The sequence below is a fragment of the Lutra lutra genome, chromosome 7, assembly GCF_902655055.1.
Source record: "Lutra lutra chromosome 7, mLutLut1.2, whole genome shotgun sequence".
NCBI lineage: Eukaryota > Metazoa > Chordata > Mammalia > Carnivora > Mustelidae > Lutra > Lutra lutra.
Window position 1 is genome coordinate 132,866,245 of NC_062284.1, and position 17,017 is coordinate 132,883,261.

At 50.8% G+C, this 17,017-nt stretch overlaps 1 protein-coding gene across 1 annotated transcript in view; it reads right to left on the reverse strand.

The window, feature by feature from the left end:
- Window positions 1–2,262: 2,262 nt before the first annotated feature.
- LIN52 (lin-52 DREAM MuvB core complex component) overlaps window positions 2,263–17,017 on the reverse strand; it is a 142,991-nt gene continuing 128,236 nt past the window's right edge. Inside the window, exon 6 of the mRNA XM_047737262.1 lies at window positions 2,263–2,489. Coding sequence (XP_047593218.1) covers window positions 2,416–2,489 — 74 coding nt within the window. The 3' untranslated portion in view covers window positions 2,263–2,415. The remainder of the gene's footprint in view (window positions 2,490–17,017) is intronic.

Sequence of the window (17,017 nt, forward strand, 5' to 3'; positions counted from 1 at the left end):
TTTGCACATAGATCTTTTTAATTTTAACGTCTCCAGCATAAAATCTTTAATGGTGCAATTTGAAATGGCTGCAATATACAGTTCAGGCCTTGATAAAACAGATGGAAATGAGGTTCCCCCAGGGAGGGGGGTCCTGCCAGGAGGGGAGAAGGCAGGAGCAGGCACCGAGCTCCAGGAGAAGGCAGGGCATGACTCTCTGTGAGGCCCAGAGAGGACCTGGTTCCAAACCCTGTTCCGAGCAGTAACCTTGGCTGGTAGGTAGGAGGCTTACTGTGCTGGGTGGTAACCTTGGCTGCTGTTGGGCGGCGGGCTCCCCGCATGCCTGGCGCCGTCCATGCGTCGTCAGTAATCCTTACCAGCGGACTCAGAGAGGCCTCATGTTCAGGGTCACACAGCAAGCTGGTGGCAGTGGTTGAGGCCTGGTCATCCTGGGCTGGTGGAGCCTCTTTTCCCTTTTTGCAGCCTCCATTTCCTCATCAGTGAGATGGGGTGATCAGTGCTGCCCTGCCTCACAGGTGCTTGGAAAAATTAGATGAGGTCTACAAGTGGCCTTGGGAATGACATGCGGGAGGGTTCTCCTGGGGACCATTGGGGGTGGGTGAGGCCAGGCCATCTGGGGCCCAGAGGCCCTGCCATCCCTGGGAAGAGATGATTTTTGAGACCCTGAGAGGCTTCCTTAACTCCAGGGTTGGTGAGAGGCCCAAGGGACCTGGGCTCCCCCTCCCACCACCTCTCCAGACATCAGGCCTCCCGCCTCATGCTTTTCTCCCTGTCCCTCCGGCTCTAATCCTGACCTCATCAAGTCCTGGGAAGGGTTGATCCACAGAAGCAAATCCCTCATTCGGAGGGACAAAATCAGCTTAATTTGCAGCAACTTGAAGCAGGTCTTTGCCAGGATTTGAATATCAAATTATCCCATAGCCCAGGCTGGCCTGGAAGGCCTCCTACCGCAACATGGGCAGGGCATGCTCTGGGCTCCTCCGGTGAGATTGTTCTGGGAGTGGGTGAGGCCGGGCCAGGCTGGGCTGGCTGTGCATGGGGTGGGGGCACCAGGGGGCATCAGGGGGTGCCGAGGAAGGCAAGAGCACTGCAGCTCCCAGGCCTGGGAGATGGGAGGAAGGTAGAAAATTTCTATTTATGAGACTTAACTGGGGGATGAGGGGGAGGGCCTTGTCAAATATACAGATTCCCAAGCCTCTCCCCAAACATTAGAAATCAAGGTTTTTATGACTTGGAGAGCTTGAAAAATTCTGAAGCTGCTCAGTTAGCCAACCAGCAAATACTTACTTAATGCGCACATACTGGTACCTCCTCCTATTTCAAGGAAATCAGTCTCTTCTGGCGTCCACTCCATCCATCCCCAGCCTGTGGCACCACAGACCTGGATCCCTTGGCCCACTGCTCGGCGATGGCCCCAATCGCCCGAGTCAGCTGCTGCTCCAGGGTTCCTCAGCCTTCCCTCCCAGGTCGGTGGGCCCGTCTCCTTCCTTCCTGACAGACATCCCCCCAGTGTCGGCCCCACAGAACACAGTGCCCAGACTCAGGTGGTGGGAGACAGAGACCTGTAGAGGCATGTCACTCCTTGGGAAGCTGTGAGCTTCTTCAGGAAGGGTGGGGACTTTGAGTCTGGCCCCAAGGCTCTGTCAATTTTAGGGGAGATGGGCTGGTCCTTCCCACACAGTGTGTACCCCTTTGGGACCTTTGGTGTGAAAGCAGCAGCAGGGACTGCTGAAAGAGCCCCATGTGGGTCCATCTGTCCACCCAACACTGTCGACAGAGAGCTGAAAAGTCTTGTCCTGGTTCTCAGGGAGCCCAGCACTGGGGAGAAAACCACATGGTGTGACAAGCTCCATTAATACCCACGGGGGCTTCTTAAGCGCTCACTTATGAGCTAAGCACAGTTCGAAGTGCTTTTCCTCTATCTACCCATCTTATCCTCATAAAAACCTTATGAGGTAGGAAATTAAACACACCTATTCTACAGATGAGGGAACCGAGGCACAGAGAAATGAATAACATGCTCAAGGTCACACAGTTTTAAGTGGGCCTGCGATTCATACACAGGCAGTGTGACTCTGAGCCTGTCCTCTAAACCACTTTGCTCATTGTCTATCTGTCTTTATCTGGAACTATTTGTCTATATATATTACTTCTCCACAAGTGACTTGCCTAGTTTTTAAAGACAGAATCTTAGAGTGTTTTGGGAGCATAGAAAGGAACACTAAACCTATGTGAGGGCAATCACAGAAGGCTTTTTGGGGGAGGCATCTTTATTTATTCAATGTTGTTGTTGAGCAACTATTGTGTCCCCAGCACTGGTGAGGCCGAGATGAAAAAGCCATGGTTCCTGTCCTCTGGAGCTCACAAGCTGGGAGACGAATGCCTGTAAGCAGATGTGCTAAGAGCGCTGAGAAATTACAGGGCATTATGGGAGCCCTGGGGAGACGCCAAAGCAGGGGAGATCAGGGAAGTCTTCCTGGATGAGGTGCCTGTGAGCAGAGGGTGAAACGATGAATGGGAACCTCAGAGACATGCCCCCTTCACCAGGTTGGTCATTCAGCTGAGCTGAAGGGGGCCCAGAGGCTATGCTGGGCACTCACCCCTCTTCCTCTTGGCCAGACTCTCCTCTATGGAGCCTTTCTGGTGTAACCAACCCCAGTCTCTTCTCTGACTGCCTCTCCCAGGCAGGCTGACCCCCTCCTGGGGAGGTCTACGTCCCCCACTCTTGTGTTTTCCTGGGAGGCAGGGCCTGAACACCAGACTCCTGACTGCCCAGGTACTATGCCTAGCAGGGGTCAGACCGGATCTTTCACTGTGGCCTTGGGAAAGCCCAGAGGTTTGATTTGAGAGCAGCTGGAATTTAGAGCAAGAAGGGAGCCCAGAAACCACCTAAGCCCACTTTGAAGGAAGGAGGGAGGGGGGCCCAGGGAAGTAACAGAAACTGCCCAGGCCCCACAGCTGAGTTGGTACTCAAACTCCAGCCCTCAGCACACTGATCTCCTCTCTGGGGTGGTCTGGCCCCACCGGGCCCGCCTCTAACCCTTGCCCCCCAATGCCTGCCTAGCCTGATGGTGGCCAGGGTAGTCTTCCCTGAATAACGATGGTATTGGCTCAGATTAAGGGCAACTAGCTGGCTCTTGGCTTTTCCTTTTTATATAACAACTAATCTCCTTCTAATCAGCCATTATTAAATTATATTCCATTTTTAATTCATTCACAGATCACCGTTGGGACAGCTGGATGGATAATTGGGGAGAGATAATTTATGTAAATGAGCAACAGCAGAAGGTAGGGGAGAGGGAGGCTGAGGGCCAAAGGGGACCCCCCTGGGCCCAGGCTGGGGAGGGGGCAGTGAGCTGGCCCAGGCTGGAAGTGGGTGACAGGGGCGCTGAGGGGATTGGGGCCTGTCATGGGACCTCAGGGTTTCTGCCTGATTAGATTGTCTGTCAGCATCACTTTGAATGCTTCTGGCTAGTGGGGAGCCCACTACTTCTTGGGGGGGCAGTTCTCAGACCCATCAGCCCTCCTCATTAGAAGTGGATCCTGAGAAACAGTAAAACGTTCTGGAGAATTCCAGAGTCAGAGCTTCATTTGATTTCAGCTCCACCACTGTGTAGTGCTCTCTCTCTCACTCTTTTTAAAGATTTTATTTCTTTATTTGAGATGGAGAGGGAGAGAATCAGAAGCAGACTCTGTGAGGAGCGCAGAGACCGACACAGGGCTCCACCTCACAACCGTGAGATCATGGTCTGAGCCAAAACTAGGAGTCAGTGGTTGAACTGACCCCGCCACTCGGGAGCCCCCATGCAGCTGTCTCTACCCCTGAGTTTCCCGTCTGCTTCCTGAGGGGGAGTCTAGGCCTTGGAACCCCTGAGCTCTTGGGCTCGGTTCCTGGTGGAGCATGGGAAGGAGCAGAGTAAGAGCCCATACCTGGCCAGACTAGGGGCTCCGACCACCTCAGCGTGAGGACTCTGTGAGTCCAGGGCGCCCCCGCAGGCCATGAGGCTTCCTTCTGGAAACACAGACTAAATCTACTTCCTTTATGTATCTGACCTGGCCGCCTGGCCCATAGCCAGGATAGCCACGGACCACTCAGCGTGCTCCCTCTGGGCCAGGGGTGGCCCTCAATTCTTGCTACGTAGCGTCTCACATTAGCAGAAGACTGCATGACGTGGGTGCTGCTGTGTCTGCTCTACAGATGAAAATACCAGGGACCTCAGCTCTCCACGGACAATGCCTGCAACAGAAACTACAACAGAAGCCTGCTTAGAAGGGGACGGGAGGCTCCGAAAACCTGGAGCCCCGCTGGAGGCCATTTGGGGAAGGCGCCCTGGGGACAGGCAGACAGGGGCAGGGCAACAGGGGAGGCAGGTCGAGAAGGTTGGGCCTCCAGCCCTCCCGGCTGTTCTTTTGGGACCCCAGGAATCACGTGAGGGTGGACACAGGTGTCTGATGGGACCTGAGGGGGTGAGGACTGTGTGTATCTGGGGCTGGCGGGGGGCCAGTGAGTAGGGCCTTGGACCATTCCCAGAGGGAGGCAGGGGATTAAGGAGAGCTAGGGAGGGTGGTCCCAGAGGGTCCGGCAGAGTAATGGGATTAGCCTTCAGGCAGTGAGTGAAAGTTATTAGCGTGTGGGGCCTCTGGCCTCCCACCACAGGCTACAGCTGTCACCCACCCCAAGGAGAGAGTCACTAGCAGTGTCCCCCCCCCACCTTGAGGCAGGCTGGCACCCTCTGCCCCTCACAGCCTTTCCTGCTGCGATCATCTGTCAAGGGGCTGGCCTCCTAGCTTTAGCCTCCTGCCTAGGCCTGACAGTCTGGGCCACCCACGCACAGTATAACGCGGCATTGCCCTGTGCCTCGGTTTCCCCGTCTGGATAGGAGGCTACAGCGAGGAAGGTTGAGACCTTGAGGGAGAACCCGTGATGCACGGAGGGGTCCCCACCAGACGCCCTGGATTTCTGGTTCTGCCCTGCCTTAGCTGTGCCACCCAGGGCTCGTCTGCTAGCCTCTCTCTGTCCTCATGTATACAAGGCGAGCAGTAGCGCGGCAGGGGAGGGTTGGGTCAGGGGGCGCCGTGCAGGACCCTGGGCCAAGTTCAGGGACCTGAGGCTTAATGACCCGAAGGAGCCTCGCGGAGCCAGAGGCCGTGGAGGGCGGGCGGCCCCTGGCTCCCTCTAGCGGTGACGGCGCGAAAGCCCCTCCAGGCCGGGCGGGTGGCGAGGCCGGGCAGCGTTCGTCCCGGCATCAGCGTGGGGGTGGGGGGCGGGCAGCAAGGGTCCTAACCCCCTTCTAACTAGACGCCCGTGGTGAGAGCGGCCTGCCTTTAGCTTGCGTGCCGGCCTGTTAACCCCGGCTCACCCAGCCCGAAGCCCAGGCACGCGGGAGCGTTTGCCCAGGCTGGACTTGGGGCTGCCCGGGAACCCAAGGGGACCTTCTGGAACCAGGCGCCAGTAGATTGCCTTCTGCAGCCTCAGTTGCCTCGCGGTAAGTGGGGGCCAGGTCAGGGGTTCCACCTGTTCGGCTGGAACCACCTTTTTTTTTTTTTTAAGATTTTATTTATTTATTTGACAGAGATTACAAGCAGGCAGAGAGACAGTCAGAGAGAGGAGGAAGCAGGCTCCCCGCCGAGCAGAGAGCCCGATGCCGGGCTCGATCCCAGGACCCTGGGATCATGACCTGAGCTGAAGGCAGAGGCTTTAACCCACTGAGCCACCCAGGCGCCCCTGGAACCACCTTTTTAAATGTAAAACAATTCAGAGTCGCTCAGGGCAGTCCTTTTCCTGCTCCGGTTTGAGCAGGAAACCTACATGGTGACCCAACACTATTAGGCATTCAGTAAGGCTTTTACAGGAAGGGATACTTTCTTAACCTCAACAACTATATAGTTTTTTTTTTTTTTGAAGATTTTATTTATTTCTCAGAGGTGGAGAGAGAGCACAAGCAGGGGTAGCAGCAGGCAGAGGGAGAAGCAGGCTCCCAGCTGGGCAAGAAGACTCACTCAAGGACTCGATCCCAGGACTCTGGGCAGAGGCTTAACTGCACTACCCAGGCGGCCCTATTAATTTGGTTTTAAACATTTTATTTATTTATTTATTTGAGAGAAGAGAGAAACAGTGAGAGAGAGCATGAGTGAGGAGAAGGTCAGAGGGAGAAGCAGACTCCCCGTGGAGCTGGGAGCCTGATGTGGGACTCGATTCCGGGACTCCAGGATCATGACCTGAGCTGAAGGCAGTCGCTTAACCAACTGAGCCACCCAGGCGCCCTTAATTTGGTTTTAAAAACTGTTTATGTGGGGCACCTGGCTCCATTGATGGAGCTCGTGACTCTTGATCTTGGGGTTGTGAGTGTGAGTGCCACGCTGGGTGTGTAGATTACTTAAAAATAAAATCTTTAGGGGCTCCTGGGTGGCTCAGTCAGTTAAGCATCTGCCTTCAGCTCAGGTCTTGGTCCCAGGATCCTAGGATCGAGCCCCACTTCGGGCTCCCTGTTCGTTGGGGAGTTTGCTTCTCCCTCTCCCTCTGTCTGCTGCTCCCCCTGCTTGTGCGCTCTCTCTCTCTCTTGCTCACTCTCAGCCTCTCTCAAATAAAGAAATAAAATCTTTAAAAAAATAAAAATTTTTAAAATATAAAAAATAAAAACTGTGTATGCATTACCTATCTTGATAAACCTAAACATTAAACATAACAGTATACCCAGGTATTGTGTACTCACTGATGCTCTCACCGGGCTCTGTACTGTTCGTATAATAAAATCCAGCCCCCAACTCTGCGAGGGCGTCCCTCCAGTTGGGTGTTCTTATGGCTCCATCAGAACCACTGGCCTGGCTGGTCTGTATAATGCCTTCCCCCTCCCCCGCCCCAGGGGCCGGGACTCCTCTGACTATGCTCTACCTGCGTGCCAGGTGCTTTGGATGGAGGATTCTGGGTGGGGTCCAGGTCCAGAGACCTAACTTACTGAAGTAAGAAAGGATCACAAGGAGGTGGGGCGTCATGGGATCTGGGATAGGATGGTCCCAGAAAGACAGGACTGCTGCTGCCTCCTGTGCCCATAGCCCGGTGGCCTAGACTCCTCCTTCACACGGCCCTGCCTCTCAGCTCCCAGTGCACGTCTCCTCCCTTCCAGGCCTGGTGGAACTCTTCCTCTCAACTCCAAAATTTCCAGAGGCATAAATAGGTCTGGGCTTAAAGCAAGCTCCTGCACGCTTGTACGTGTCAGTATGTGACAGGGAGAAACAAAGTACATCCCCCAAATGTTTCACAGGCGTCACCGTGTACTCAGCATTGGTTTGGGGGCTGTGTTGTAGGGGTACCAGAGAGGAAGCGGGCTTCTCTCCTGTGAGGCAGGCTACAGAATGATGTGATTTCAGGGGTTTCAGGAAGGTCCCACTGCTCCAGATCCTTACCTCTCCTTCTGGAGATACACTCAATCAGCTTCATTCAGTGAAATTCTGGGTCCGATCCCTGTGGAATTCAGCTCCCCTAAGACAGGTCAGAGTTTAGGCAAGTCTTCCCAGGGGTCCCCCAATCCCTACTAGAATGGCTCTTTTGAAGGCCTCTGAGATCCTGCTCTTGGTCCCTGGGCAGTGAGCATTTACTGAGGCTCCTTCACGTACTCAGGAAAGAATATCTATTTCCCAAACCCTCCAGGTCCTTTGTATGCCTCTGGGCCTTCACATTTGCTGGTCCCTCTGTCTAGAATACATTGCCTCTTTCAAGGCTCAACTCAAGCTTCCCTTTCCATGGGAGGCCTCATCTGCCCTGGCCCAGGTGGAGGTAGCATCCACCTGGTTACCCTTCCTCCCCATCCCCGCCTCTGGGCACAGACCTGATTGCTGGAAGTGGACAGGATTCAGAAGAATTGGCACCCACATCTGGCTTTGCCACTCCTGCCAGCATCTGCTAGGTACTTCACAATACTAGCTCCCTTCTGCTCCTCTCATCACGCTCACATCTCCAGAGAGTGCCTTAGTGGTTTGTCAGTGTTTATCCAACCATCTTCCCTTTACACTGCAAGCTTTAATTAGTAGGCACAATAAATATTTGCTAAACGACTTAGTGATTTAGTCAGGGAAGGGGAAGATGTTTCCAAGCTCAGAAGCAAGGCCGAGGACCTCTGCTGCCCCAAGAAGCAGGGAGAGGGCATCCTGTGCCGGGGTCAAGGTAGGAGGTACAGATGAGAAATTGGGTGCATTGATTTCAAGGGACGATTGGAGTGGAATCAGGGCACAGAATCGGATGGGTGTGATGGCATTTGACCATCAGTGGGGGCACACATCTAGCCAGCTGGTCCCCAGCCTCAACCTGTCCTGTGCTAAGCAGAGAGGGCACACTATTCAATTTCTAGGACCACAGCTGGGGGCATGAACTTGGTGCCTGGATGCGCCCTTTTCTCTATGTTCTGCAGCCCCAAACCCAAGTAGGAAGGGGCCCTCATTTGCTCTCTTCTTCCTGGTCACTAGTTAGAGACCTGTGGTTACCACACCTGGGGAGCTCCGGATGGCACCCAGGGCTGTGTGTGTGTACGCTTGAAGGTGCTGGGACATGAGGGGTGGAGAGCAGGATATAGCCAGGACACCCCAGCTTCCAGCACCCAGCACGTCCTCGGCACCCCGTTGACCTTTTTCAGGGGTGTACTGCAGAACCTGGGGACACATGGCACCATTTGAATGGTTCTCTGATCAGGCACCCACCTACCTGCTTCAGTCACTCCTAAAAACCATTGAACACTAAACATGGGGCCAGTGTTTCACAGGCATCATCTCACTTAATCTTCCTAAAGATCCAGTAAGGTCTCTTAAAAAATGATTCTCAACTTTTCTCAGAGATGAATCAAAGAAGTAAAGTCACTTCCTGGGGTCACCGAGCTCACGAGTGGCAAGGCCAGACTGGAAACCAGTCTGCTTGCCCACACGGGCCTGAAATTCCAGGCAGGACCTGCCTCCGGCCCCCTGCTCTGTCCAGCTCAGAGCCCAGCTTTCGCCCCGGGCTCTAACCAACGCCGGGAGCTGACCTCCCCTTCACATGGCCTTCCTCGGCCTGGCCACAGTTTCCACCAACGGCTGTCCCACCTGTCTCCAGGCTCTGCACCTCCCACTCGTCAGGCACAGTCCGCCCGCTGCCCAGGAGGTCCATGGGGTACCCGGGGTGTAGGGACCATGGTGGGCGGAGGGCCCCCTGTGCCTCTGTGCCAGGCGGGTAGCTGAGAGCGGTGGGGAGGCAGGCGCAGTGCACAGGGCTGATCCTAACCAAGTTTGCCAGCCCGGCTTTTCTCATGGCTCCCACACAATGCTCTGCTTTGTGCCCACCTGCCGATAATGCTTAATTAGGCGAGGAGTTGATTAATTTGAGGTAATTGACAGCTAATTAGAGGCCCGCAGGCTCATTAACTTGACATCTTGTCTTCGTGAATTGGCTGAGTAGGGTCAGGTGACAGAAGCCGTTGCTTTCTCCCTCCCCAGCCCTGTGGGCAAAGGTGAGCACCTGGGGGAGGGCTGGGCGGAGCCAGTGTACAGGTAGGGCAGTCCCAAGGCCAAGAACAGAGGAAACCAAGGCAGCGGAGGAGGAGGCGTGTGCCTTGACCGTAGGAAGGAGGGAGTGAACAGGAACGGAGGGCTCATGGCATGGGGGCAAAGGAAGGCACTTGAAGAGAGGTAGGTAGCTGTTCATGGGGGGAACAGCTAGGAGAAGGGGCAAGGGCAGAGGAGAGCGTGGGGAAGCCGACTAGTAATAAGCATCGGCTTTGAAGTGAGGCAGACCTGGGATTGACTCGGCCAGGTGACCATGAATTAGTGAATCGCTAAGCCTCAGGCTACTCTTCTGTAAAATGGGAACAACAGTAGTTTCTACACCTCCTGAGACTGGTGAAGAATATATGAGGCATTGAAGTCAGAGTTTTAGACCAGTCCCCGGGAGCCTGGTGAATGCCCGGGAAAGTTAACTACGGTCGGCTGCGGGAGGGAGGGACAAGAAGAAAAGGAAGGTGGGTGGGATGGGTTGCAGGAGGCAACGGAAGGTCTCTCGCGAGAGGAGCCAGGGTTAATTTGCAGGAAGCCCGCAGGACTGCAAATAGCACTGCTGAGGGCGTGGGGAAAGAACTCACTGTTGCAACCACCTAAGGGGGACAATTCAGCATGTGACCTTTAACCTAGCAATTCCCTCCTTAGTCATCCATTCTACAGATATCTATGCACGGGCACAAGGATGCATACAAGGGATTTGTCCATTACGGTGAAGTCTGTAGCAGCAGAAGACCAGAAACAACCTAAATGTCCATCATAGCTAAATAAATTACAGTATATCCATACACTGGGACCGTAGGCTGCTGTGCGATCTGTACGTACCAATATGAACCAGACCCAAGATGAATTAAGTGGGAGCAAAAGCAAGACCTCCCAGTAGGACCGGGTGCAGCTCCCACAAACTAGTGACTCGTGGCCTGAGAGTCAAGGGATGGGGAGAGGTTTTTTGTTTTTTGGGTTTTTTTGTTGTTGTTGTTGTTGTTTTACAATATGCTTATTTTAAGTATGGTTTGTGGGATGCCTGGGTGGCTCAGTTGGTTAATTGTCTGCCTTTGGTTCAGGTCATGATCCCAGGGTCCTGGGATCAAGTCCCACATCGGGCTCCTTGCTCAGCGAGGAACCTGCTTCTCCGTCTGCCAGCTCTTCCCCCTGTTCATGCTCTCTCTCTCTGACAAATAAATAAATCTTTAAAAAATATAAATATATCTATAAGTAAGTAAATATGGTTTGTATTTATTGTCTTTTCAAAAAGCACTGTAAAATTGAAAAGCAATAGAGCTTTTTTTCCCCCTAAATGAAACCTAACTTGAAATCTGAATTCATAAGGCAGGGTGGCTTTTTGGAACTTGGGGGAGGGGTCCGGTCCTCCTCACTTCCTTCCTCTTCTCCTCCAGAGGCTGTTCTAGAGGGTCTGAAGATCATCTAGAATTCAGTATTGTCCAACAGACTTTCTGTGATGATGGAGATGTATGGAGTTCTGCCCTGTCCAATATGGTAGTCAGCAGCTGTATGTGGCTATGGAGCACCTGACTAGGGCAACGAGCAAAATTTTAAATTTTTTTTACTTTTAATTTAAATGTAATAGCTACATGTGTCTAATGGCTACCTATTCGGATAGTACAGAAATCTCTGCAAGGGACTGAACACTGTCGTCCTAGCCTCCATCCACACAGCTCTTTGCTAGGAGTGGGGGGTGGGGATGGAACCTTCGAATGGTCCTGGGAAACTTGGTTAGAGCGGGAACTGGAGGTCTTTTCTAGCAGATTAGAACTGCATTGGACAGAAGCAAGTCAGAGATGCCAGGCGCTCACCTAGGATGCCAACTCTTTTAGGAAGGATCACCTAAAACCCATGAGTCAAAGAGCACATCTGTAGCTTTGAGATCAGTCGTCTGCTCCAGGTGGGAGGAAATTAATATGACTGGAGGCCATGGATTCAGGCATCCCTTGGGCAGCTGTGCACCGAGCGCCTATGAAATGTCAGCTCTGGAGGAACAGGGAAGCCAGACCAGGTCTAGGCCTTCGAGCAGCCCGTCTTGGGACTGAGTTCCCAGGGGAGGGGCAGATAGAGATTGATAATCCCTCACAAGACAGCCAAAGCATCAGGGTTTCTATCACCCTTGGCATTCAGCTCACACCCCTTCCCCGTGCCAAGGTCACAGAGGGAAAGCACAGAACGGGGACCCCCCCCCCAGCCCTTAGCCTCATTTGCTGGTGAAGGATGGAAAGTAGCTGCCAAAGGGACATATTGAACCTTCTCTATCCTTCCCTCTGACTCTTTAGTTTAGAAGCTAGGATGAGTCTGAGATGTTCTAGATTCTCCTGTGTTATTGCCACAGTCAACTCCATGGCATTGTGGGAGCTTTCCTTAAGTTTCCCTTTAGGGGCACAGAGGACCCTAAATTCACTTGTTTTAATGGCGGCATAGACAGCACCCAGTAGAACATAGAACTACAAAATGCACAGCTTGGTGAATGTTCTTGTTGTTGTTGTTTGTTTTTCAAAGATTCTATTTTTTTTAAAAGATTGATTTATTTATTTTAGAAAGTGAGCATGGGGCAGAGGGGAAGAGGGGGCAGAGGGGGCAGAGGGAAACAGAGAGGGAATCTTAAGCAGACTCCCTGCTGAGCACTTGGCCAGATTCGGGGCTTGATCTCATGACCCTGAGACCACTCCCTGAGCCCTGAGTGGAAGCCACGAGTCAGATGCTCAACCCACTGTGCCCCAGGGTGGCCCAGATTTTATTTTTAGGTACTCTCCATACCCAGTATGGGGCTTGAACTCAGAACCCTGAGATCAAGAGTTGCACGCTCTACCAACTGAGCCGGCCAGGCGCCCCTCGATGGATGTTTCTATAGACGCTCATGTGCATATAGCCCTGTGTAACCACTACTCTGCTCACTATAGGAACTATTTCCTACCCTCCAAAAGACTCCTTGTACCCCTTCCCAGTCAGCACCCCAAGGTAACCACTATTCTGGCCTCTACCATTCTAGATGAGTTTTGCCCATTCTAGAATCACACAGGTATGTCCTTACATAACTGCCATAACAAGCACAAGAATTCTCTCATTCTTGCTTGTGAGATTCACCCATGTTACTGTGTGACGCACAGTAGTGTGTTTTTACTGCTGACTGACATTCCAGTGTATAAATATATGACAATTTATTCATTCTCTTGATGGACATTTGGGTTTTTTGTCAATTTTTGACTCCCATGAATAAAGTTGCTATCAACATTCTTTTTTTTTCAAATTTTATTAATTAATTTATTCTAGAAAGAGTGAGAGTGAGGGAGATAACAGAGGGAGAGGGAGAGAGAGAGGGAGAAGCACGTTGAGCAGGGAGCCCGATGCAGGGCTCAAACCCAGGACCCCTGGGATTGTGACCTGAGCCGAAGGCAGACGCTTAACTGACTGAGCCACCCAGGCATGTCTGCTATTCAAATTCTTGCACATGTCCTTTGGTGAATGCCAGCACTCACTTCTGTTGGGGATATACCTAGAAGTGGAATGAACAAAGACTATATATTCCTCAAGGTCACGTAGACTTGGTGACTCCGCATTCCTGGTAGGGAGGCTTTGAGGTAGGGGAGGGGAGTCAGTTTTGAGAGTCCTCTTGGGGAACCAATGCCCCCACTGGCTGTGGAGGGGACAGTAGCTCCCATTAGAAAAGAAAGAGTTCGGGAGAGAGCCAAGCAAAGCCGCACAACATGGTTCTCAAATCGAGGCCATATGATGGGGATGTTAGAAGTGTGTTGCATGAGTGGAGGCAGAGAGGACAGCTGAGCACAGCAAAACAGAAGCTTTTGTTTTGTAGGATGGAGCATGTAGAAGGGAGAAGTAAGAACTGAAGTTCTCTGCGGATTCTTTTTATTTAACTTGCCCCATTTTGAAAACAAATTGAAGTTCTCCTCTCTCTTTCTTCCTTCATTTACATGACCAACAGAGTATCGAAGAATGGTTTTGGTAACCCAAATATCATGTTTGGCTTCCCAGAGGTGATAAAGCTCAGTATTTGCACCTTGAACATGTCTAGCCCTGCAGAAGGCAAGGTCCTTTCTAGTTGGTCTCTGACAAGGGTAACCGCTGTTTTGACTTCTGTCATCATAAATTAGTTTATGCCTGTTTCTGCACTTTGCTTATGTGGAATCTGACAGTTTATGTCAATATTCACTGAGCATTTCTCCACATTACTCGGCATCAGGGAAATACAAATCAAAACCACAATGAGAAACCACCTCACACCAGTCAGAATGGCTAAAATTAACAAGTCAGGAAATGACAGATGCTGGCGAGGATGCGGAGAAAGGGGAACCCTCCTACGCTGCTGGTGGGAATGCAAGCTGGTGCAGCCACTCTGGAAAAACAGCATGGAGGTTCCTCAAAAAGTTGAAAATAGAGCTACCCTATGACCCAGCAATCGCACTGCTGGGTATTTACTCTAAAGATACAAATGTAGTGATCCGAAGGGGCATATGCACCCAAATGTTATAGTGGCAATGTCCACAATAGCCAAACTATGGAAAGAACCTAGATGTCCATCAACAGATGAATTGATAAAGATGTGGTATTAGTATGTGTGTGTATGTGTATGTATATATATATATATATATATATATATATATAATGGAATACTATGCAGCCATCAAAAGAAATGAGATCTTGCCATTTGCGATGATGTGGATGGAACTAGAGGGTATTTTGCTTAGTGAAATAACTCAATCAGAGAAAGACAACTATCATATGATCTCCCTGATATGAGGAAGTTGAGAGGCAACATGGGGGGTCTGGGGGGGTAGGAAAAGAATAAATGAAACAAGATGGGATTGGGAGGGAGACAAACCATAAGAGACTCTTAATCTCACAAAACAAACAGGGTTGCAGTGGGGAGGAGGGTAGGGAGAGGGTGGTTGGGTTATGGACATTGGGGAGGGTATGTGCTATGGTGAGTGCTGTGAAGTGTGTAAACCTGGCGATTCACAGACCTGTGTCCCTGGGGCTAATAATACATTATATGTTAGTAAGAAAAGTAAAAAAAAATTCACTGAGCATTTATTATGTGTCAAACACACTGCTAAACTATCAAACAGCATCTCTTTGGATCCTTCCAACAAACCCCTTGACTGAAGAGAAAACGTTTCAACAAGGCCAGGATTACTATCTGAGGCCAGAAAACTATGAAGTAGCAGAGCTTGGGTCCAGACTAGAGGGAACAACTGTCCCATCAGTGGGACTATCCCTTGCCCTGGGTAACCCCTGAGTCCCAAGCAAACTGGATGGTTAGTTACCCTAATTCAGATCTGGATTGGACTCAAAAGCCAGGTTCCTTTCCTTTGGGTTAAGATTTCATCCAACGGTGGCTGTGCTGTTAGCACAATCTTATGGGGAATGTTCTGTCTGAAAAAATGTGTGGTATCAGCATTTTATTTTGGTTTGTTTGTTTCCATGTCCAGCATGGAGCCCAATATGGGGCTTGAACTCACAATCCTGATACCCTGAAATCAAGAGTTGGGTGTTTAAACGACTGAGCCACCCAGCCACCCCTTGTTTCTTTCTTTCTTGGCTTTGTTTCATTTTAGTTTTCATTTTTTAATGTTATTCTTTTCTTTTTTAAGATTTTTATTTATTTATTTGTCAGGGAGAGAGAGCGCACAAGCAGGGGGAGTGGCAAGCAGAGGGAGAGGAAGAAGCAGACTCCTCCCTGAGCAAGGAGCCCAATGAGGGACTTGATCCCAGGTTTCTGGGATTATGACCTGAGCCAAAGGCAGACACTTAAATGAATGAGCCACCCAGGGGCCCCTTGTTCCTTTCTTGACTTTGTTTCTTTTTTTTTTTTTTTAAAGATTTTATTTATTTATTTGACAGAGAGAGATCACAAGCAGGCAGAGAGGCAGGCAGAGAGAGAGGAGGAAGCAGGTTCCCTGCTGAGCAGAGAGCCCGATGCGGGGCTCGATCCCAGGACCCTGAGATCATGACCTGAGCCGAAGGCAGAGGCTTAACCTCTTAACCCAGGTGCCCCTTAAAGAAAGATTTCATTGAAAGTAGTTCTGAGTAGGGTTAGAACAAAATTATTCCTATTAAAAGGGAATTCTGGCACTACCAACATATCAAACAAAGATTTTTTTTTAAAGATTTTATTTATTTATTTATTTGACAGATAGAGATCACAAGTAGGCAGAGAGGCAGGCAGAGAGAGAGAGGAGGAAGCAGGCTCCCTGCTGAGCAGAGAGCCCGATGTGGGGCTCGATCCCAGGACCCTGGGACCATGACCTAAGCCAAAGGCAGAGGCTTTAACCCACTGAGCCACCCAGGCGCCCCTCAAACAAAGATTTATTCAGCATCTATACACTGAAAAAGAATTTTAAGATAGTCCCTGACTTCAAGAAGTTTATCCTTTACTTGGAGAGTTAGGAGTAAAGCTTAGGGAATAAAATTAGAGAGTAATAAATAGTAATAATCATCACCCACATAGTGTACACCATGTCCTAGGGGGCTTACATATTCTATCTCATTTAATCGTCACCGTACAGTTGTGAGATATGCATTGCTGTTGTACCCAGTTTAGACAAAGAAATCAGGACTTGGTGAGGTTAAGTGATTTGCTTAAAAAATTCACTGATCTGTTCGTTTAATATTTGTATGTATGCTTAATGCAAATGAATTATACCTCCACACAATGTTTACTGAATGGGAAACAACTGAAGATGGGGGACATATTTCTTTCCCATAATTTTCTTTTTTTTTTTTTAAATAATCTCTACACCCAACGTGGAGCTCAAACTCACAACTCCAAGATCAAGAGTCACGTGCTCTTACTAACTGAGCCAGCCAGGTGCCCCTCCCCTACTCCTGATAAGCTTATTTTCAATAATTTGGGGCAACATTTTAAAATAAATATGTTTGGGCTTGTTTCATCTTCGTTCTTCAAGTCAAAATGCCATTTTTAGCTTCAGTGGCTTGAATGCAAATAGGCATAGCTTGGGGCTGTGAAGCCAGAGTCCAGCCTTGCCCAGGGGCCCCGGCTCTCCAAGGCCACAGGGCCACAGCCACCTGCCTGGCTCCATAGCCTGGCTCCAGTCTTCAGGCTGTGGTCAGGCCCGCCAGGAATATACAGGGGATCTGTCCCCTGGGTCCTCAAGGCCAGCTCCTCTGTCTCCCCCCACCACACCCCAGACCCTATCCCTCACTCAACCACCTGCCCCACCACCCATCTCTGCTATCCAGGTTCAGAGGCCTCCACCCAGAGGCACCTTCATCATTCCTGCCTGACACGTCGACTTTCATTTTCCCAAGACGAACCTCATTTGACAATCTCCTGCCCATATTTCTAAGCTCTCTGGGTCTCGCGGTGCTATTTCTCTGTCCTCTCTGGGGTTTGGGACACCAATCATCTGCAGGTTTCATTAGCATGCTGTTTCCCCCTGTCTTTCAGATCATTAATGAGGATGCGTAGGGAGCCACCCAACCTCACAGCCCCCACCACGCGCCCCCTCCTGGG